At 33.5% G+C, this 23,619-nt stretch overlaps 2 protein-coding genes across 3 annotated transcripts; both read left to right on the top strand.

Moving 5' to 3' along the window:
- Positions 1-375: 375 nt before the first annotated feature.
- Positions 376-9,160, top strand: LOC141591318 (WRKY transcription factor 71-like). Its single transcript, XM_074411641.1, has 3 exons — positions 376-626; positions 1,939-2,085; positions 8,601-9,160. Exons 1-3 carry the CDS (start codon positions 466-468, stop codon positions 8,971-8,973), a joined length of 681 nt encoding a protein of 226 aa, XP_074267742.1. The 5' UTR covers positions 376-465; the 3' UTR covers positions 8,974-9,160.
- A 4,537-nt stretch (positions 9,161-13,697) lies between these two features.
- LOC141592791 (protein REDUCED WALL ACETYLATION 3-like) lies at positions 13,698-23,345 on the top strand. Of its 2 annotated transcripts, none has more exons than XM_074413620.1 (17): positions 13,698-14,108; positions 14,214-14,287; positions 15,463-15,533; positions 17,299-17,436; positions 17,518-17,574; positions 17,714-17,786; positions 18,894-19,052; positions 19,416-19,565; positions 19,652-19,907; positions 20,032-20,147; positions 20,233-20,319; positions 20,400-20,488; positions 20,633-20,695; positions 20,791-20,847; positions 21,827-21,923; positions 22,012-22,170; positions 22,946-23,345. In XM_074413620.1, exons 2-17 carry the CDS (start codon positions 14,252-14,254, stop codon positions 22,949-22,951), a joined length of 1,614 nt encoding a protein of 537 aa, XP_074269721.1. In that variant the 5' UTR covers positions 13,698-14,108; positions 14,214-14,251; the 3' UTR covers positions 22,952-23,345. The 2 variants fall into 2 exon arrangements, with proteins under 2 accessions (XP_074269721.1, XP_074269720.1); XM_074413619.1 differs by having other exon boundaries at positions 15,463-15,554.
- The last annotated feature ends 274 nt before the right edge of the window (positions 23,346-23,619 follow it).

Below are 23,619 nucleotides of genomic sequence, written 5' to 3'. Positions count from 1 at the left end.
TCCTAACCAAACCCCATACACTATTACTATAAAATTTCTCTTAGTCAAACCCTTTCCCTACTTAAATAATCTATCTATATATATTCTTTCTTCTTCATTTAATTCTCCAATATAATGTTTAATGAAACTATGAATAATAATAATAATATCCATCATTCTTCATATAATTCAACTAATACATCATTTCTTCAACAAGATCCACAAGCCATGTTAAACACTTCTAATAGTTTCTTCACATTTTCAACCAACAACCCTAATTCTCAAAACATTGGTGGATTTAATCCTTCTAATTACAATAATAACTATAATTATAATTATAATTATGATAATAATAGAAATAATAATGATTTCTTCTTGCATGGAAATTTAGGGTTACTATCCCCTACCACCTCAGAAGTATTATCCTCAGTTGTTGATGGTGGCAATGAAAAACCGCTACCGCCACTAGAGGTGGATGTGATAGAGATGGCTGCCGGAAGTGGTGGTGATAGCGGTCCTCATACGCCAAAGTCGTCGATTTCACTGTCTTCTACAGAAGCTGCTGGTGTTGATGATGAGAATAGTCATGAGAAAGGTGATAAGCAAATGCAATGTAATGATCAAAGTGGTGAAGACTCTAAGAAAGGGTAAGTAAAACTATAAAAGCTAGCTTGCTAATAAGTTTCTTAATTTTTTTTGTTGACTTTATGAGTTTGTTATTTATTCAAACCAATGGGATTATTTTATGATCATAAAATATTAAAATATACCATGTTCATATATATGTAAGAAGAATTATTATTGTATGATTTGTTAATTAAGTAGATGATGGATCTATATCCATATTATTCTTGATAATGTTCGTTATTCATAGTCATTTTCCATTCCACTTAATCTTACTCATCTAGTTTAATTAGGGTTATTAATATTAATTTAGTAGGGTTGTTCTCAGAATTAGGTTTTATTGCCGAGATCTCTTAGAGTTCATTCACAAAAAATAATAGAAATTCATCAATTGCCATAACTAAGTTAAGTAAAAAAAATCAAATTTTCATGATTCATGAATTTTCATTTCTTAGATCACTTTCTCAAATCTACATGAATTTTGTATAAGAGCTAAATTAATTCATAAAAGTAGAAAATTTGTTGAGAAGCTTCGATTCCTTGATCAACCAAATAAAAGATTAAGTATTAAAAATTCTTAATCATAACAGACTAACAGTATCTGGCCTGACCTGACTTGACCCGAGCTTTATGCCTTTATCCCACATTCCCACATATCAATGGATCAAAATAACATATAACAAGAATGTCTTAACCTAATACGGAGTAGTTCATGTTAAATACATACACTACTCGATGTAATAAGCAAGTCTTAATTCTCAAGTTTAAACGCTTTCTCCTTCAATTATATATACCAGCCTTTGGTTCTTATATAACACTCAAAATATTTTTTTTTACGTACTCCCTCCGTTCACAATTATTTATCTTGCATACCAATTTTGACTATTTTTAATATTATGTCCACATTACTTTATTTGGGTTTCGTATGATATGATGAAATATGAATGTACTGTGTTAAAAACAGTTTTCTTATGATAAATACAACTCAATGGGTTGTATTTAAGCATTTAATATCCTTCCAAATTTGGTATTAATTTAGAAATTAGGGAATAAATTACACATAAATCAATATAATTAATGTATATATTAAATATTTATTTCCCTTTTTAATTAGCTCCTTAAATACAACCCAACAGATTGTATTTATCATTTCCCATAATTGTAAGCGATCGAAAGACTATCAAATCACTCAATAATCTAGCCATGTGGCACAAAATTTCATTGTCGAACTATAATTAAACAAGTACGTACGCCTATAAAGATTCGGATTCATGTCCAAAAGCAAGTGTGTTGCCAAATCATTGACTATGTTTAATGTTTATGAATAACGAGCAGGAATAATAAAGGAAAGAAAAAGGGAGAGAAGAAGAAAAAAGAAGAAAGATTTGCATTCTTGACAAAAAGCGATGATGATCATCTTGAAGATGGGTATAGATGGAGAAAGTATGGCCAGAAAGCCGTCAAGAATAGTCCTTATCCTAGGTATGTTAATTCTTATTCCAATTTAATTTGCATCCCTTAAAGTTTGCCACTTCGCACAAAATACCCAAATTTTTGATTCGAAAAACTTAAAGAGGCCAAAACTCGTGTTTACGAACTCAGAAAGTGAAATTTTTGTTTTCAAATCGATCATCTTTCCGAGAACTATGATTTGATAAAAAAATTTGACGAGCTTGGAACTCGTGACCAATAGATATGATCACTCAAAGTTTGTTCGCTCGGAAAAACTTTGACGCACAATAACTCCTAGCAACGGATCCAAATGCGAATTTTTTTTTTCCAAATTGTAGTTCTCGGAAAGATAAGCGATTTGAAAAAAAAAACGTCACTTTCTGAACTCGTAAACACGAGTTATGACCTCTTTAAGTTTTTCGGATCAAAAATTTGGGTATTTCGTACAAAAGTGGCAAACTTCAAGGGTATCGCGTGAATTATCCGTTTTTTTAATTTCTTCTATTATGGTCCAAAATCCAAATCTTATCCAAGTAGGATTTAATGATTAATAATAATGATTTAAACTGTCTTATTAGAAGAAATGAAAGGAAACTGAGAGAAAAGAAATTAAATGGCCGGATCCATACTCGTTAATTAGACTCCTTACTGTATATTAATTCATATATGTGGTGTTAAAAGAGCCAATCAAAGGTGGGGGAATTCGTATCTGTAACCTATTATCCAAAATATTCATTATAAGACGGTCTCATTAAATTAAGACATATTTGATGTGCATAAATTCAGACCAATAATAATGTATTTGCATGCATGTTGTAATTGAGTATGTCATTTCATTTGTATCCCTAGAATTTAATCAGTAATTCTTTTGTGAGACGGTCTTACACTATAAAACGGTCTCATTATATAAAAAGATAACTTATTTATTATCACTGTGTAAAACGTCTTATTCTAGAATTTGTCGAACTTAATTAGCAGGTTAATACCAATGCAACCTATACCTAGCTATTTAATTTATTGACGCGTTAACACATTGTTTGACCATGTTAGAAACAAAAACGAGTTTACTACATTCACAATCACTTTTTATTATTCTAGGTATTTTATTTTCTTAGTATATAAACTGTTTATTTTGAATTCATACCAAAGTATGAACATGCATGTATAATTGAGTATTTATCTTATACTTTGCTTCCTTAACTTTTTTAAGTGTGTAGCGAGTTACTACTAAACTACCAATGCACCATGCATATACGTTCCTAGGTAACCTAACTATTTATTGACGCGTTTTCACATTGTTTGACCATGTTAGAAACGAATGAATTACCTTCACAATCACTATTTTTTCTATATATAAGTACCCCTATTATTATACACATGTTAAATTGTTAAATTTAATTACTTATGTAATTTATGTCTCGTTATTTGTTTATCTTTAATTCTGACTTAAAGACCAAGAAAAAAGTAGAGGGTTAATTATTGGATGACAAGTAGATCAAATTCAGTGTGGATAATCAAATTGCCCATCAAAGGCTTTCCTAAAATAGAAAGGTAAACAATTGACTAAAACACCCTGAAATAGAATAGGTAAACAAATAACCGGGATAAAGGGAGTTGTAGATACCTCCTGAGACTAGAAAGCAAGTATCGCTTGATAGCTAGAGCTAGGCAACATGCTATGAGAGAATTTTTTTATCTAAAAACTAAGTAATGCAATAGAATAAACTAGCTTTTGAACCCGTGCCTGCACGGGAAGTCTTCAAAATTGCATTATAAATAATATTTATATTATAAATGTAATTGTCATAACTTTTTTATATATAAACATTTATTTATGTGCATTTAATCAGTATAAACAAATAACTATTTTTATATCAAACATCATATGATAAAAATTATAACTGAATTTCTAAGAACTGAAACTAAATCCAAAAGACCAGGGCGGGCCTAAGTGACTGTTACATACACCCCTTCTAATTCCTTAAACATACATACTCTAATAGTCACCCCTCGGAGACCCAAATCTGATTTTCTCCTCCTCCAACTTTCTCAACATACCCCATAATTACCTAAAAATGACCGACCAATTTCCAACACCAACGCGTCCGTGACCCATCAATGATCATCCAGTCATCACCCATGTCCACCAGTCACCTGTCATGACTCGCGAGTCACCATTCACGTACTGCTCATCACGTATAACTCTCACAAGTCAACAACTCGCCTCTCATTTATCTTTTTCCAATTTTCAAGTTTTTCTGTCCCTTTGTGGGAGGTGCGTGAGCCATGAGCCGATTTGTAGTCATTATAGTTTTCTTTTAAAATCTCAAATGTGACAATTAACCCCTTAACTTTGAACAATGGTAAAATTAGGCTTCGTAATTTTTATTTATAAGAACTAAGGCCCATAAATTTAAATAAGAGTAAAATGCAACCCACTTTTTAATTCTCATTAAACTATCACAAAAAATTATTTTATATTGATATAATACGACTTGTAGCAATTTTTTTGTACTAATTTCAACTGTGTTAATTATTATACAATTAATTATTCATCTGAGAACAATTTACATCCTTCTATAATAAAACAAATCTTATAAATTTCATGAAGAACTCTTACATTATGAAAAATTATCTAAAAATTGTCAAAATTATTAAAACACTTGTTTATTTTTATTTTATTATAAAAGACTTAAGTTGAAATTTTTTAATTTTTGTATTTGATTTGATTTTATAATGATTAATTGATGAAATATTTTGATTTATCCCGAATTTTGAATTTTGATTCTGTTGTGAATCTTACTCTTATTGGATTTTGCTAGCTTGAACTCTTTAAAACGTTTCTTATACCATACTCGTGTAATCATGTTGTCTAAGATCACATACGGAGTAATAATAACTATTACTCACTTCTATCCAAATTAATGGTTACATTCATCTTTGACAATCAAAGTTCAGAAATCCGACCATAAATATTGCTAAAAATATGAATTTTGAAAGACGAAACTTATAAATATATAGTTTTATTATAAAAATATATTTTATAAAATTTAAATATTTGTAAGAAAAAAGAGTCATGTATATCACGAAAATGACAATTAGCCTCCAATACTTTGGCCAAATGGTGAGATTAACCCCCTTATGTTTCAAATGCGTTGAATTTCACTTTTTTTTTTTCAAAGTTATAGGACATAATTACTACATTTGAAACTTAGAGGAGTTAATCTCACACTTGACCAAAATAAAGGAGGCTACCACTTCAATTCTTTTAAGTTGAGACATACAGAGTACAATAATTGCCTTATAAGACCAGCTTATAAAGACTTAAGAGTGTCTTCCGAGTTTTAGACTTTAATCAACCTTACAACCTATAAGCTATTCCATCCATTTCACCTTTATAATCCTTTTTTTTTTCAAAAAATTATCTCAAATCTTTTAACTAATTATTACCTCTAATCTTTTATATAACTACCAGAAGTACCAGCGTTTCATCTAAATGACATTATTCTCTTTCATTTTATTTGAAGAAATATTGTTGATGCCACTATTTTTGATTTTTTGTCAAAATAGAAAATGGGATAATAAAAGGGAAATTGAGGGAGTAGTAAACAAATTTTCAAATAGTAAACCCCATAGTTATTAAGTGGACAGTTGTATTTTGCGACGTCCTTATTAGTCAAAGTAAAAAAAAATTGCTTTAAAAATAAAAACTGAAAGAAATAAAAAAAAAAGGAAAAAATGTACAGGACTACTTCTGCACCATCATTATATGCATCAACTTCTGCTCCATCATTAAGCTAGTCGAAAATATTGCACACAAATATCGGTGAATCATAGAGACTCATTCAATAGAGTTCTAAGAGGTTATTCAAAAGATAAACTTAAGGATGAAACCTTTGTTATTAAAAAAGATCAAGACCACTACACTACTACACATACAAATACATTGGTTTTAAAAATAAAACATAGAATAACATCCTTACTACCACAATAAAATTAAATCTCATTGAAAGAGCAACTATGACAGATTAGCTATTAGGCTATCCTATGATTTGTACTGCAATTTATAAATTGTTTTAATTGATTAGATAGACAATCCTATAATATACTTCGTATATAAGCATGTGAATATACAAAGTATATTGGCTCTATTCTTGCATATAGATAATAAATGCATAAAACGGAAAAATATATAGTCGTGTATTATCTTTTGAAAAAGTGTGAAACTTTCTGGTGTTATTTAAATTTCAAATATTTTCAAAATAAGTAAATTCATTATCATGTGTGTGATTTGAGGAAAGTTATTTAAAAGAAATGTTATTGATTTCTAAGTTTTTTCTTTAATTTAGTAAATATCTTGTTTTAGGAAAAAAATTAATGATGGTTTATACGGCTATGTGATATTGAATTAGCGGAAGAAAATCTTTTCATTTGATATGCAGTATTATAAGACTGAATTGTTGCAAAGTAATAGCAATAATCTTTCTAATTGTTTACGTGATTTCAGCCATAGAAATACTTCAAAAGATACAGTTTCCTCATTTCAGTTATTGCCTCTTAAAATCTATCTTTTCCATATATATAACTAACATACCAAAATAATTAACATGCGAGAATCTTACTTGTTTTTTTTAATTACATGTCAAAAATTTAGCAAATGACACGTGTCATATTATTAAGCTGATGGTTTCAGCTTTAATATAATATATGACTAGAAAAACAAATTTTGACTAAAAATTTCAAAATCGTTATGGAGTAGTATTATTTAAGGAGGCATGAGATGACTGCCCTAGTTAGACTCATGGGTTCCGTCACTACTAGTGGCACCCAGTGGTGGAGCTATGATTTAACATTAGGAAGCGTGAGAAATTAAAGCAGACGCGATGAAGATTAAATTTTAACTAAGAGCACTAAATTTTTATTATTGTTCAACGACGATGGCGATCCCCTTGCTAATCCTGCGTAGCTCGTTCCATATAATGTAGCATAATGTTGTTATGTTTGGGAATAATGTAGCATAAAGTTTTAGGATAATAATGTGGACTAGAATAGTTTAGTTTATTTTTTTAGTGCTTGTGAATATTGAATCTGACCAAATAAATTAGTTACGTGTAGGATTTAATTAGTTGGGCCGATTTCTGCATCAGTGTATTCAATTCAGACGTGAGAGTAGACGCCAATCATTTAGGGGTTGAATTGAAACGTATAAGAAGTTGATTAGTAGAAGGTTATCATTTATCAGTACCGTACATTTATATAGAAGTTGATTCAGACGTGAGAGTAGACGCCAATAATGCAACTTAATAACTTATCTACCAAAGTTGGCTGGTGTGAATGGTAAGGGCTCTCATCTCTTAAACAAGTGGTCAGGAGTTCGATTCTTGACTCTTGCGAATGAAAAAGCCAAACTTGGGAGGGGTCAACCCATTAAATTGTCTTCAGTATCCCGAAGGAGATTGCCCCAGCTATCGATAGGGGATACAACACCAAAAAAAAAAAATAATGCAACTTATCTAGACATAATAATATGGTGCAAGCCAATCACCAAACTACTGCAAACAATCAAATTTCTTGGTAATAATTCATGCATTATCATGACTCGATTTTGTCAAACGTCGCATTCATTTATTTACTTTTGTTACATTCGTTTGTTTATATGTTATTAAAATATCCTAGCAAAGAATAAGAAACGTAAACAAATAAATGCGATAAATAGGGTTTTTATTAGATTAGACTAAGTAGGTACATCAGTTGCTATGTGTATATTAAGAGAATTAACAAGGTTTTAGTTTAGTTAGTGTACTATTAGTGACGAGGGTCTGGGAATGATATACTCGTATATCTTTAATTCGAGTCTACCTGTTGTAAATTGTATTTTTCTTACGACTTACTTCTATTTTACCGATAAAAGACGAGTTTTAAAATATCAAGAAATCAATGGCGAAAAAGGTTAATACTGTTTTTTCACCGAGTTCCATGCAAATTGCTATTAAACGTACGTGCAATTAGAAGATATTTGTGATTAACACAATATGTACATAAAATCATTTTGGTTCACCAAATCATTATTTTGATGTCAATCAAAATAGTACTTCCTCTGTCCCGGTCATTTGTTGTTCTTTACCATATCGGGGTGTTTAAGTGAATTGTTGTCCTTTCTATTTTCAGAATGAACTTAATAAGCAATTTGATCATTCACATTCAATTTGTTCCACTTGTCATTTAGTTATTGACTCATTCCTCTTTTCTTGGTCTTTCTGCCAAAACCAAATGACAACAACTGACGGGGACTGAGGGAGTATGAATTAGTGGTAGAGCAAGGATTTTAACTTAGTGAGGGCGAATGAGTAATATATAAACTTATAAAGTAAACTTGAAAAACATGAGTTTTAACTAAAAACTTCAAAATTTCGATAGTCTAGCGGATAATGATCTATAAAAACGTAAAAAATAGAAAACGTAAACAAATTTCGATAGAAAAATAATTTATAGGTAATTGTGTACGAAATAGATGGTGCAACTAATGATGTACATATATTTTGCAGAAGCTATTACAGATGCACTACACAAAAATGCAGTGTCAAAAAACGAGTGGAACGATCATTCCAAGACCCAACAACCGTGATCACAACCTATGAAGGCCAACATAACCACCCTGTTCCGGCGACATTACGCGGCCACGCAGCGGCTCTACTACCTCATTACTCCATGCTAGCACAACCGCCACTACCATCCTCCACCATTACTCAACAACTATTAACTCACTTTGGACATGAAGCTGCCTCTAGTAGCTCCTTTGCAAACTTTTCTCAACTCCAACAATTACATAATCAACAATACAATCGTCAACTCTCAATTGATGATTATGGTCTTTTGCAGGATATGATTCCTCCATTTCTACTCAAAAAAGAGCCCTAATAATAATAATAATAATAATAAAAATAATAATAATTATAATTACATTTGTTTTGAGTATTTTTGGAGTTTTGGTTATGTATTTATAGTGTGTTCATTTTTTTTAACTCAGAGTAGTAATTAATCGAAAATCAATGATCCTCATATTCAAGAGATGAGAGCCCTTATCTTTACTTGTATGTCGATGAGATCTAACCGGTCATTTTTAGGTTTAATGTATAATATTATATGCAAGACTATATGTATGCGATATTAATGTTAGTTGTCTTCCTTGTCTGAAATTTATGTTGAATTTTCTTTGTAATGTTATATAACTCGATAACTTAAATTAAACCACATCCTAAAAAAATGTACTTATTGAGTCATATACATAACATGTACTCCGTATATAAATATAACTCATGTATATATAAGTAGTAGTGGCGGACCCACCTGGTAGCAAGGGGTGGCGTCCGCTACCCCAAACGTAAAAAAATCGGTGAAGCGGATTGATTTTTGCTACCCCAAATATTGTTGAATAGTGGTTAAATACATATTAGGGAATCAATTATATGACAAACATCCTATGGTTCAACGGTAAAGGCTTTGTTTTATTACCAGTGATCACATGTTCGATTCCCATGAAGTAAATATTTGCCATTATTTTCTTTTTGCTACCCCATACTTTAAATCCTAGGTCCGCCCCCTGTATATAACTGTAATATGAGTAACATTGTTTTTGAGATGGATCGATAATTGACATTGTTATACTTAAACTAGTATGACTCGATAAGTAACAACAACGAAAACATACAAGTACATAAATATACTTACTAATACTTGTGATTATTTCCTTTTCTGAAAAAAAAAAAAAATCTTAGATCACGGTTGCTCATGAGAAAAATGAGCATGCATAAATTGCAACAATGGCATGCATAAATTGCACCGGAAAAAAAAAAAAACAATGGCATGCATAAAGTTTTGTAAGATATAAACTCTATTTTGTCATTTCTTATCAGGCGACAACACAAATGTTGTGTAAAACTATAATAACTATGGAGTATCAAAAAACCATGCATGATCCTTATTAGTGTAATAATAGCTACAAAACTAGCCTATTATACGCTAACTCATTTTTCCTACAGAATAAGACTTAATTCAAGTTGTAACACTACTTATAAGAGCTCTCTTACTCCAATCATACATGTTCGATTCTCACCCGTACACAAGCGCGCTCATTTAAATAAAAAAAATACACTATTTAATACCCCATTTAATTAAAGAGGTTCATTAATACTAAGATAAAATGACTAGTCCTTAAAAAGAGTGAAAGTACTACTCATATCAACAATGGCGGAGCCATAATTCGAGGTTAGCGGCGGCAAACAAGTCATGCTATAAGACAAACTCGAAAAAAAAAATTGAAAATTTTAACTAAAACTTGCGAGATTTTTATTTTCCAGCGGAGACGAGCTTCCATGTTAGCCCCCTAAATCCGCCATTGCATATCAACAAAATGGCCAGATGACCTCCTGAAAAGATTCCCCAAATGCACATGAATGGACCAAAATATGTTTGAAAGAACTTGTATTGATCTATGGACCAAGTATACAAATCAACGAGTTATCGTGAGTAATCGCTCTCAACCCAAAATTTTAGACGAGGTGTTACATTATACGTATTAACCTATCATATGTGTATGGTGATTGGTGTATACCAAACTCTTGCCGGTCTTAAATTAACAGTTCACCAATCACCATCCCTACAAAATGCAATGTATTCTTGTTTCATATCACTAGACTAGAACGTGTTTGATGTGTATTCTCCCCTAATCACTGGGTCCCCATTCCCAATCCCATTCCCATTCCCATTCCCATTTCTAAGTAGACGTAAAATGGTTGGTACAAATGGTGGAAATTTGCCAAAAATATACTTCTAAAATCAATAAAGGAGGCTAAAGGTAGACTAGTGACACATCTATGGTCAACTAGTACTATAGAGTACGAGTAGTATAGAAGTGCACAAAATCTCATTTGTGACGGCACGTATCCGTCACTTTAGAGTGACGGATACCATTTTCTCTCATAAATGACCCAAATAGAGGAGAGAGGGAAGCACATGGGGCTGCCCCCACCTTGTCCCCCATATCCGTTTTGTGAGTGACATTATCCGTCTCTTGCTCCGACCCGTCTTCAGCAAGACTAATTGATAGAAGTGATATTAACACATAATTATACACAAAAAAAGCACAACAATAAGTCAGAGACTCACAGCATAACCAAATCATAACAAAATCAACACTAAATCTCATTGAAGACGGGCGATATCCGTCACAAGTTTGTGACGGATAGCGGCGGACCTAGGGGTGCGCACAGCACCCCACGTGCGCACCCTTGATTGCCGTATATTTTTTTTTTTTAAATAAGGGTCAGGAATATATAAAACTCTCGAGTCATAGTGAGCGTTATAATGTAAGTGTCTCAGCGGTTAAAGGCGGGGCTTCTCTGGCTGAGTACGCGGGTTCGATTCCCCTTGCTCACACAAGTTTGTTTGTTTGTTTTTATTTTTATTTTTTTTGCAAATTTTCACTACTCCCCTCAATCCCCTGCGCCCCTTGCCCTATCTCTAATTTCTAAATTCTTCCCTCCTCCCAATTACACCTATCTCTAATTTATAAATTCTTCCCTCTTCCCAATTTTGTAATTTAAATTATTCATTTGAAATTCTCTTTGATGAATTAATTCTATGAATGTTTTTCGACTTAAGTTTTGATTGTTGATATTCTATTTGTGATTTGGAAAATGTTAATAAAAATTATAGACCCCTAATTTCAGTTTTATTATGGTTTATTTTAGAGTAATGAACAATTTAGAGACTTGTTTATATTCGCAAAGAAAGGCACATAAAGCTTTTCATCATTTTCTCCTTTGTTATCTTCTCACAATGAATAATTGATTGAAAATATTTGTGAAGAACAAGTTAAGGAATAGCATGAGTAATCCAATCTTAAAGCAATTTATAGTTACATATATAGAAAAAGTTTTTTATGGGTAAATAAGTGATTAAGATGTATCGTCGAAACGTTTTGAGAACATGAAATCTAGTCGGATTGGTTTAAATTTTTAGTACTAATTGTTTACTATTTCGGTCGTCCTAATCATTTGTTTGCCTCTTTTATTCCTTGAAAGAGTAATTTTAATCAAAGGTAAACAAATGATTGAGACGGGGTGAGTATATAATTAAGACGATGGTGTAGTTTAATATTTAATCATTTTGTTTATTGTTCGTTTTTTTTCTTTCAAAGTGTGCACTCCCATTCTAAAATGTCTGGGTCCGCCACTGGTGACGGATACCATTTTCTCTCACAAAATACTTATTCAGAGGTGAGTGGGAAGCATATGGGGGTGCCCCACCTTGTCCCCTCACCCTTTTTGTGAGAGGTCTTCAGCTTGTGACGGGCTAAGCCCGTAACAAGCAAGACGCTTTGATCAACACTAAAGCCAACTGCGCACGTTACTGCAAGTTCTTGTTTAACATCGATCTTAAATTTAGGCTATGTTTGGTACTCAGCAGATTATATATAATTAGCAGAAGTATATTGGTCAAGCAGATTACAATGACATATTTGATTGACATGTTTGTCTAGTACTTCGTATATTACAATTAGCAGATTTAGTAGAAGTGTTTTGTAATTAGCGGATTTAGGTTAATACATTATTGTATACATGTGTAAATTATAGATAGATTCATTTTTTACAATCTACCAGCATATTGGAAAACAGTAGATTGAAGCTCAATTTACGGATTTAATATGCTATTTAGCAAACACGTGATTTAGTAGATTGTTAAGTCAAACATGCTAAAAGTCTTAAATATGCTGAAATCTCACCAATCTATTATTTACCATACACCCATTAGAATGCAGTAAACAAAATAGTAGAAACAAATATAGAATAATTAGGGACTAATAAAATGAGATAACATTAATTTAAAATAAATATGACTGTTTTATAAGACACATGTATCTATTATTGTAAAAAAAATAACCTATCTTCCAAATTGAAAATGAGATAAGTAGTCAGATAACATTATCAAATATGATTAATTATCCGTACAGTCATCTTACATTCACTGTTAAAATCATTTTTTCTTTTTTACTATTGAAATCTACATATTAATATAGGAGAATTGACTGCATTGGAACATAAGACCTAAATGTGTCCCATAACCTAGACTTGGCAACTGGGTCAGGTTAATTCGGGTTTGAAATAATGTATCATATCGTGTAGGGTCAGGCCATTTCAGCTTAGGTCAATTTTCGGATATGTAGGATACCGATCACTTTGGGATAGTAAACTGTAAACATTCCGGTCGGGTCATATCGGGTTTGTTTCAAGCTCAAGTCCTCACTATAGCCTATAGTAAGCCAAGTTCGAGTCGAGTCAATTTTGCCAGGTCTAAGAAGCCGTACGTAAGTCCGTAACCCATATTGACCCGATCTTATCTGAACCAACTCAAATGTATATCGTCACGTATTAACTGTTATATCTAAATAACTTTATAACAACAGCCGGGAGAGTGAGCCGAAACGTAAATATTATAATCCGACCTAAATGCTTACAAACGTAAACTGACATCACCTGACCCGACGTGACCTGACTTATCCTTATCCCATCGACCCATTTGCAATTTGATATCCACCGACCCAGAAATTTCCCAATCATTATAAATCTCATCATGTTTTACTTGAATTACTTCCTCGATCCCTAAATTAAATAAATTAATCATCAAATTCATCAATCAACAAACTAAGAAAACCGTGTTATTGCATTATTACATCAACCCCAATTATTATTACACACTAACCACCACCTCACACCTTCATATTATATCTCTCTCTCTCGCGATTTCATTTTCCGCCATTAAAACAAAGAAAGCAAAACTCCAACAAACCGACATTACCAAACTCTACGCCATACTAAAAATACTATACTATACTATTTTGCTTCAATTAACCTCCATTGCAATTGAAATTGACGTTTCTTCCGACATTTTCATTATTCTTTAAGCAATAGATCTCTTTCTATAATTGCTTCTTTTGACTCTTGTTTTTCTTTCACTATGTTCTAGTTACTTCGATCATTTCCGTTTTTCATCAGGTAATTCATTCATAATCGTATTGTGATTTGATTTGATTTGATTTTAGTTGTGATCTATGATTTAGTGTTTTTAATTATGTGTTTTGATTGTTTTTGATTGATTAGTGTGGAGTGAGTTGATTGATTAAGTTGCGAGATTTACAATGGAGGTGAATTCTGGGCCGGTTACGGCCGGACAGGTATGATTTTTTTCGGCATTTGATTTAGTTCATGAATTGTTACATTTGCTTTGTAGATCTGATTGTTGTTGATGATGATGACATGCGTTGTTAATTATTAGTGGCGGAGTCGGGATTTGAAGTTATGATGTTAAGATACGAGTCGGAAATTTTTGCAGTGAATTAATTGATTAACTCCGAGAATTGTTTGAAAATTTTCAAGTAAAAATTCATAAATTTCATTTACCAGTGCAATTCTGATATATTAGATCGAATCGTTCATTAGTCATTATCAGTGTGCAAGAATTTGGAAATTGGAGTCTTAGACATAGCCAGGGCAGTGGTACTTAGTACTCCGTACTTAGTTTAGGGAAGATGTGACTGCTGCTTCAATATGTAGTGGGAATACTATTAAGAGCGAGTAGTCAATGTCGTTATTTTCTCCGTTTTTATTACAATTAGGTAGCTTGCTTAGCTTACTAAGCGCTTGCGCTGAGGATCTAAACAGAGTCAAACTTGGGTTTAAAAATTGTTTTCCTTATTAGCCATTGTCCATCAAAATTTGTACGAAGTTTTATTTTCTAAAATTTCAATTGGAGTTGATGACGATACAGTTCTTCGAGATTGAAATTGACGTATAGGTTAGACTTGTCAAAATTCTGAATTCTGGAATGAGAACTTTATCGCCTGCAGAGTACAAGACATGAGAACTTTTGTCCGAGACTGCTTCTGTATAAAATAACCAGAAAGGGTTTTTACTGTGATTATATTGTGGGTCCGTGGGCTGAAGTGAACCAGTTAGTTGTACATGTCTCTCTTTGTACAATAATCTCCTCAACTCAGTGAAATATGTCTGGAGCATAACATCAGTAAACACTCAGACTCTACGGGGCAATGAGCCTTAGTTTTATTAAATCTGTTAAGCACTGATTTTTTTTTTTGGCTTTCTTGTGTAACTATGTAATTTTGTCTTTTAAGAAATAAATAATATCATTTGAAAACAGGCAATTTATTCGGATTTAGCTAAAAACAAGTTCACGGAGGCCTTAATTTTTTTTTCCATGCGCGGAACTGCATTTTAAGTTTTACCAGTTTGAGCTCAAATTGTTGCAAATTAGCTCCTGTATTCCCTGCCATCCCCGGGGAAAAAAGTTTCTTACTTAATGAGTTTTGTTATCTGTTTGTATTGCACGCAGGTTTCTTTTCTACTTGGCTTTATTCCAACACTTGTTGCTTGGGTATATGCGGAGATTTTGGAGTACAAAAGGTCCTCTTCTCATTCTAAAGTGTGAGTCCAATTCTTTTAAAAGATATAATGGTGCAAGTATTGTAAACACTTCTGCGAATAAAATGAATCTTAATTAAATATTTGCTCTAGATTTCATTTAAGTTCTGATAGATTTTCTGATCGACCGTTTAATGTTTGTTTATCGTTGTAGGCAATGCATAGTAGGCAAAATCATGTCTTTCTAGCTTCATTTTAATACTTTCCTGCATTTGTTTTTTGAGATTTGAGTTTGCATTAGGCAATGCATGGTTGGTCCTATGTCGTGCATGTTATTTCACCACTATTTTGCATTATACCTCTTTTCTTTATTAACATTGCAATTTTGATTTTGATATTTCTATAGCAGTTGCCTTCTAAAAAGCAGTGCAAGTAAAAAAAAAATGGGTAACTTCTGAAGTAAGATTTTCAGTGATGTAATATGTTACTATTTGGTTCTATTGAGATTTTGATACTGTTGCTTGCTGCTTCAAATGTTAGATTGAGGCGCTGTTTTCCCATACTGGGTAACTGAAATAGGAGTAGTGTTTCACGGTTCTTTGACTTGTCCATGTTAGCCTGTTAACAGTCGAGTGGTATAGGATTGCTTTGGGGTATATGCAAAGGTCCTTCTCATATTTATAATGGGACTTGGTTGCATTCTATTTCATCTCTGCTGTGGGTACTTAGGGGTGACTTTCAGAAACAAGATGGTCAAGGGATAGTTAGATGAATTGATCAATTTAATTAAGGGGACTTTTATTTGATGGGTGAATTAATAGGTCACATGAAAAGGATTTTTGCTGTTGAACATTCATCATCATAAGTGAAGCTATACCCCTATGTTAGTTTCATTAAGGAGTGGGGACATGGAAACATAATGGCAATAAAGTCACATGAAGCCCATTGCTCGGAATTATCATGTACCGGGATATAGGAACGATAAACATCTAGTGTGTGCTTAAGTCAGCTTCAAAATGTCATCAGGCATGTAGACAAAAGCACACAGTCCGTTGAGCTTTCAAACCAATCACAGAGTTTTGTTGAATTCTGCCCAAGACTATCCTCGGGAAACCTTTGACCACTGATGAATTTGATTTGATGCAAATACTTGTCATGCAAGCTGTGAAATGGCTGCCAAAAGATGCAGCAATAGCCTATATTAGATGTACCAAGAATCAACAAAGTCTTGCACTTTTGGTGGAAATTATATTGCTGCATCATTCTATTTTTGATTCTGATGTGACGGCGTTCAGACATAGAAATTAAAACGTACTATAACATTCTCGTAGATCACCTTAGAATTTTGTAACTTGAGTGAACAATTTTTTTAAAGCTAAGTACACATACTGCTTGGAAGTCATCTTATAACTTTGTTTTTTGCCATTTGCCGTTTTTTTGGTTCCTTTCCTGATTGATGTAGCATCCCTGATCTCTATAACTCATAAGGATGTATGCTTGCATGCATTCTGTTCTGGATTCCAATTGTCTTTTTTTCTCTGTTTTCTTATCTATCTATTTGTTAGAGGCGTTTGGTAACTGTGTTATGCTTGTTTGTTGTTTGTGGATATTTTCTCGAATTCCTTACAAAAGCTGCATCAGCATAAAGTTTGATAACAGAAATATTTTCAGTTTGTCTTGGGGGAAAAAAAATCTATTACTAGTGCACCAGTATTTAATTTCCACACTTTTAAATGAGTCAACCATCTGATATTAAGTATTATTACACTTTGAATTTCTAAATGAATCTGTGACCCTCAAATGCCAGCCATTCGGATAGTAATCTTGTTGAGTTGGGAAATGACGTTGCAAAGGAAGAAGATCGTGCAGTACTTCTGGAAGGGGGCCTTTCAAAAGCAGCTTCACCAAAGTTCTCTTCTTCATCCATGAAGTCTAACTTAACTAGGTAACTTCCTCATATTCTGCATTTTCAACTTATTTAATAATGTCACGCTATTTATTTCTCACCACCCTGCTGGTGATTTAGGTTTGTGACAATGGATGAACCCTTTTTGATGGAGAATCGGCTAATTTTAAGAGCAATGTAAGCTATTTTCTACCGTCTAATACTTCTCACTAGCCCGTTGGTGCATAACTTGTCAATGCATTATTTTCACTTTTCCCTCTTTTTTGCCTGTCTTCTACCTTTGAAGTTCTAACTTATAACGACACATTCCTTATAGGGCTGAGTTTGGAATAATAACAGCATATTTTTACATATGTGATCGCACAAATCTGCTTGGAGACTCTACCAAGGTTTTTTTTAATCTTCCCTCTTTTTTTTTTTTTTCTTTTTTTTTTTGTGCTTGCTACACGCCTAAATCACCGTCACCTGTAAGTTATTCCTCTATGTTTTGTATTTGTATCTGCAAGATAGTATTCTTAACACTCGATCTTTAATTTTTATTTGTGTAAAAATAACATCATTTCACCTTCCAACTCGACCAACATGTTATTGTCTGCTTTAGCTTTGGACAAGATGAAGAAATTTATAGAAGTATGCTTTGATGCTTAGAAAGCGCACAACTGAGTAGGTTGCCCATTAATGTGTATGAGTATCTTCCTTATCGTATGACCTATATTAATAGGCTTTTTGAAGGTAATTTATGAAAGTTCAATTTCGTTATCAAAATCACTGAATATATGCAAGACTTGCATATTTCATTTTGGAATCTCTTAAAATTCATACGAGTTGCATAGTTATGGTCATAAGACACTCAAGATTGCCAGAGGGCTATTTTTGGGGGATTTAGAAAGCATTCATCATGCACCATCATCTTCGAAGGTCAAACTTTGTGTGTTAAGAGGAATTTAGAAAGCATCCTTCATGCAATACATTTTGGTGGACTTTTCTTTTTGGAAAATTGCTTACTATAATCCCAACTTTGTCTGCTCTTTAAGCTATTACTTCCAAGTTGTCATATTGCCAAATTACTCCCAAGTTACGATCATTTATCCTCTTGTGTACCCACGTTTGAAGATGTCAGCAGTCTGTTGATTTCTTTGAAAAACCATTAGAAATATTTTCCAGTCTTTCTCATTTTTATAAGTTTGATTAATCTTTCTCGTAATTTTTATAAATCTTTCAGTTTTTTTTTGACAAATTTAATGGCATTAGACTTGGGATTTTTGTGGTAAAAAATTTCCATTTCTTTAAGCCAATATTAAATGACATATGACAGTATAGGTTTATCAGGTGTGGATTTTTGTAGTTGGACACTATTTTTTATTTTTATTTTCGACAATTAAAGTAGTTGGAGACTATTGTCCTTGTAAACATAAGTGCAATCTTTAACAGTTCTAATGCTAGCAAGATTGTCACTGTTATAGATGCTAAATTTATCCCTTGGCTATTTTTGGCAGAACTACAATCGTGATCTGTTCCTGTTTCTGTACGCCATTCTAATAATCGTCTCAGCAATGACTTCACTCAAGAAACATCAAGACAAATCAGTCTTTTCTGGTAAAGCTATACTATACTTAAATCGGCACCAGACTGAGGAATGGAAAGGTTGGATGCAGGCAAGTACTATCTACAGTAGCTCTGCTGTGTGCATTTATTTTCCATGATAAACTCAAAAAACATCAAGACAGATCAGCGTTGTGCAGCTTGTGCATAATGTGCAGCTAATGAGGCACAGTGCTATGCAGTTTCCATATTGTATTCTCCAAGTTCTTTTATTGTACCCTTGCCTTTCGTAGCTCTTGTTTATTACATATCCTCCTCCCCCCCAACACCCTCCTCTACCACCACAATCCACCACTTTTTCCATCTTCATCATTATTTTCTCTTCTATTACCCAATATTCCATCCTGAGGTAGCTTTGTCATTGGCACTTTGTTCTATAGCTGCCATTAACACTAACATGCTTCTCTTGTTGGCAGGTTCTTTTCCTGATGTATCATTATTTTGCTGCCACCGAGATATACAATGCTATACGTGTGTTCATTGCTGCATATGTTTGGATGACTGGATTTGGCAACTTCTCCTACTACTACATAAGAAAAGACTTTAGCGTGGCCCGCTTTGCACAAGTAAGAAATATGATATTTCAGGGTTTCTTTGGGGCTTGTACAGTGAATTTTTTTCTGAAGCTTATTTGCAAAATGTCTTCATGCAGATGATGTGGCGGCTGAATTTCTTTGTTGCTTTTGCCTGCATTGTTCTAAATAATGACTATATGCTCTACTACATTTGTCCAATGCATACACTTTTCACTCTTATGGTGTATGGAGCTCTTGGTATATTTAGTAAATACAATGAAGTGCCATCTGTCATGGCAGCAAAGTTTGTCGCTTGCTTCTTGGTGGTTATACTAATGTGGGAAGTCCCTGGGGTATTTGACCTTATCTGGAGTCCTCTTGCATTCCTTCTAGGTAAGTAGCATCTCGATCCAGCCACATGTTATTTTTGTAAAGATGACTTGTATAGTACATATGTTGGATACCTGTTTTTCTTTGATGAGCTGCTTTTACGACAGCAATTTCTTTTCTTACACAGGTTACTCTGATCCTGCAAAACCTGATCTTCCTCGATTACACGAATGGCATTTCAGATCTGGGCTTGATCGTTATATATGGATCATTGGGATGATTTATGCTTACTATCACCCTAATGTAACTCTCTACAAAACCATTATTGGATGATTAATATCTTCTTAAATACAACAACTTTATGGTCTAAGTCTAATATCTTTTGCAGGTTGAGAAAATGATGGAAAAATTAGAGGAAACTGAACCAAAGAGGAGAAACACAATAAAAACTGGAGTAGTTGCTGTTGCGATAACAGTGAGTTGCATAATTCTGTCGCTGGTTGGAGCAGTTAGATAGTTACTTAGGTTATGTTAAATCGTTTTTTGTCACTTCAGGTTGGGTATCTTTGGTATGAATACATCTACAAGCTGGACAAAATTTCATACAACAAGTTACATCCATACACATCTTGGATTCCGATAACGTATGGTTATCTGCCTCTTATTTATCTCTCTTCCTTCAGTTATGAAGGTCAACTTTAAGTTGGGAATTTGTCTATATTTGTTATTTCAACTTATTTTATATTTAGTTCCAGTCTCTAAAACTTTACTTGCTCAACTTGCTGCAGTGTGTATATATGCTTACGTAATTGCACACAACATATACGGAATTTCTCTTTGACTCTCTTCGCGTAAGTCTTTCTTGATCTTTAGGATGAATTGATGATCTAATGTAACCAAGATGGCTCAAGTCCTGTTGTTTATGATTTTTCTGCATTTTAACCAGATGGCTTGGGAAGATTACGCTGGAGACTTACATATCTCAGTTTCACATATGGCTAAGGTATTTGTTTTTTGTTTTTCCTGCTGATATCCTAACATTCGGCATTTGGTTCAAGTTCAGCTGAATTGTTTTCTCCTTGTCTCGATTCTACTTTAGGGTGTGTTTGGATTGAAGGATTTGGAGAGAAAAGAAAGGGAGGGAGAGTAGGGAATTTGAAATCCCTTGTTTGGATAGCAAATGAGGGTGGAGGGAAATGGAGGGGGAGAGATTTGGAGGGATCCAATTTCCCTCCTCTAAGCCTAATCAAAATCTCTCCACAATAGGCAAGATTTGGAGGGAAATTGTATCCAAACAACCACACTCCATTCCCCCTTCCCTTCCCTTCTCTCCCTTTCCCTTCCCTTCTTCCCCCTCCCCTCCCTTTCCCTCCACTTTTGCTATCCAAACACACCCTTAGTGTTTTTTTTTTTTTTTTTTGGAGGGAGAAGAGATGAAGAGAGTTGTTCATGGAATATAACCCTTTAGGTCTCACTATCTGTAAACACAAAACAGAATAATCAGAAAATGCCTACTGTCAGTAAACCAATGAACTATGAGAATTAGGTTTTTCGATTAGTGTTTAAAAGGGTAGATTGGTGATCATTAATTGTAAATGCTATGCCTGTGACTTCTTCCATCCTGGTGAAAATGTAAATCCCGCCCTCTTAGATATTCTCTGGTGTTAAATTGGGCATATTTGGAAAAGAGTCTTTAAGCTAGGCACTTGATCCGAGCATTGCAAACGAGAAACAAACCCGATAACGATCTGAAATGTTTGAATCGATATCTGATTGTAGATCCGAGACATGATAAATTGACCATAAGTTCATAACCAATCATTATGTTGACATATAAATTTATTTGGAGAAGTTAAACGGGTTATCAAACTTTAGCTGCCTGTAGCTTGCTAATAATTATTGGAGTATTTCTTTTTGTTGCCAAGTACAATGCTATAGTATGTTAGTCGTACTAACATGCGATATAACGTGCTTACGTGCAGAACAAACACCCCCAATGGACAACCCAAATGGCTTTTATGTCTAATTCCAGAGTATCCTATGTTGAACTTCATGCTCACAACTGCCATTTACGTCTTGGTAAACAAACGACTGCTGCTTTTGCATAGTCTTCATTTTGCAGCTACATATAAATATATAACATACTAATCTTTCTTGCTTCTGGCAGCTTTCCCACCGGCTCTTTGAGCTGACAAATGTGCTCAAAACTGCATTCATCCCCACAAAGGATAACCGGCGTTTGCTGCATAATTTTATTGCTGGTGTTGCTATTTCCGTATTTTTGTATTTCCTTGCTGTCGTCCTCCTCTTGATACCCGGTTCTCCTGTAAGTGGCTTTTCTTGTAGCTTTGTCTGCTGAAATTGTCAAATCTTGCATTTAAGTTCAGTCTCTGTCGTAAGTATTTGAGGAAAGTTCAAAATCCCCGAAAAGTAGAGACTAAAAATAAAAGAAAGGAAAAATGTCACTTTGGTGTCCTGAAGTTTGAGTTGATTCAGTTTACCATCATGTTTTAAAATTTCACCTGGGTTCCCTGAGCTTTAGCGATTTTCACTGGTGATATGTTTTCCAGAATAAAATTCAATTTTGAATCACAAGCGCTTTCAATTGTATGGATGAGTGTTATTATTTTTTTTTTTATTATTATTTTTTCTGGTGTAAAGTGTAAACATAAGTTAATCACTCATCTTAATTGATGTTAATATACACACACTTCATTATGCTTAAATAGATCACCAAGTTAGATAAACGGTAACTATCGTATAGTTTAGGTCACCGCAGTGGATCGATTTTCAGACCTGGTGACCAAAGTATGATATTGTTCAACCCCAACCTTTAAGGGCACTAAAGTTGTCCTTGATAATTGGAGTTTGAAATCTCTCCAAAACGAACCTCAAGCTAAGCATTTTATTGATATTGGGAAGTTTTGAACGATGAGGTATAGTTGCGACTTGAGAGTCAGGACATGCAATTAGTATCTACTATAACACACTTTAACACAAATTGCAATTTGCGCTATATATTGCACAAAACATGTTAGATCTGTGGAAAGTTTGCAGGGATTGCACATAAACTATCGAATAAGCGGTCAATTTTCTTGTAGGCATGATGCAACTGTAGAAGAAGCCCTCTTATCACACAACCATTTTGGACAAAAATGGAAGATAGCTGGGATTGATCAGAATAAGGGGACTTGGAATGTGGTCTCCTACAATTCTACAATTTGAAGTTTGTCTTCCCTTCCAGAAGACGAAGAGATCAGTAGCACGGTACAGCAGTTTAACAAGGAAGTTTAAACATGATAATTTTTTTTGCCCCCTCCGAGTCACTCTCATTGTCATATATAGTCCTTTTTATCTTTCTTTTTGTTTCCATTTGAATATCTTTTCATGAGTTGTGTGGGGGGATATAGCAAAATATAGGTTCTTGTCGAATGTTCTGGTCTGTCGCACGACATGTAATTTTTGTTCATTCGTAATGAGAAATTTTCCGTTTATACCAAATTCTTTATCTCCGCCTCCCAAGAATCTAGTATGAAGCTCGTTTTGGTTGGTATACGGTAGTGATTGGTGCAGATAAAGATCTTCTTCAGTGGTTCTGTTATTTCCAGAACACATTTGTGTTGCGATCCATAGTTTGAAGTTCTGAACCGTAACATTACTTGTAATACAAGCGTGGCTTTTACCGAGTGTTCATGCAACTATAAGGGGTGGAATACAGGCATGAGGTTTTCTTGGAACATTATATCACCATTTATGTCGAGGCCTAAGAAGGTAA

The sequence above is a fragment of the Silene latifolia genome, chromosome 7 (assembly GCF_048544455.1).
Source record: "Silene latifolia isolate original U9 population chromosome 7, ASM4854445v1, whole genome shotgun sequence".
NCBI lineage: Eukaryota > Viridiplantae > Streptophyta > Magnoliopsida > Caryophyllales > Caryophyllaceae > Silene > Silene latifolia.
Note: the sequence above shows the minus strand (reverse complement) of the source record. Positions and strands in the feature narration are given on the sequence as shown.

Bases quoted from the DNA above. Each gene is read 5' to 3' on its own strand.
- LOC141591318 (XM_074411641.1), top strand. From the start codon at position 466: ATGGCTGCCGGAAGTGGTGGTGATAGCGGTCCTCATACGCCAAAGTCG. The intron at 627-1,938 runs GTAAGTAAAACT...AATAACGAGCAG, and splicing joins GGTGAAGACTCTAAGAAAGG to GAATAATAAAGGAAAGAAAA. The intron at 2,086-8,600 runs GTATGTTAATTC...TATATTTTGCAG, and splicing joins AAGAATAGTCCTTATCCTAG to AAGCTATTACAGATGCACTA.
- LOC141592791 (XM_074413619.1), top strand. From the start codon at position 14,252: ATGGAGGTGAATTCTGGGCCGGTTACGGCCGGACAG. The intron at 17,437-17,517 runs GTAACTTCCTCA...CTGGTGATTTAG, and splicing joins ATGAAGTCTAACTTAACTAG to GTTTGTGACAATGGATGAAC. The intron at 20,148-20,232 runs GTAACTCTCTAC...TATCTTTTGCAG, and splicing joins ATGCTTACTATCACCCTAAT to GTTGAGAAAATGATGGAAAA.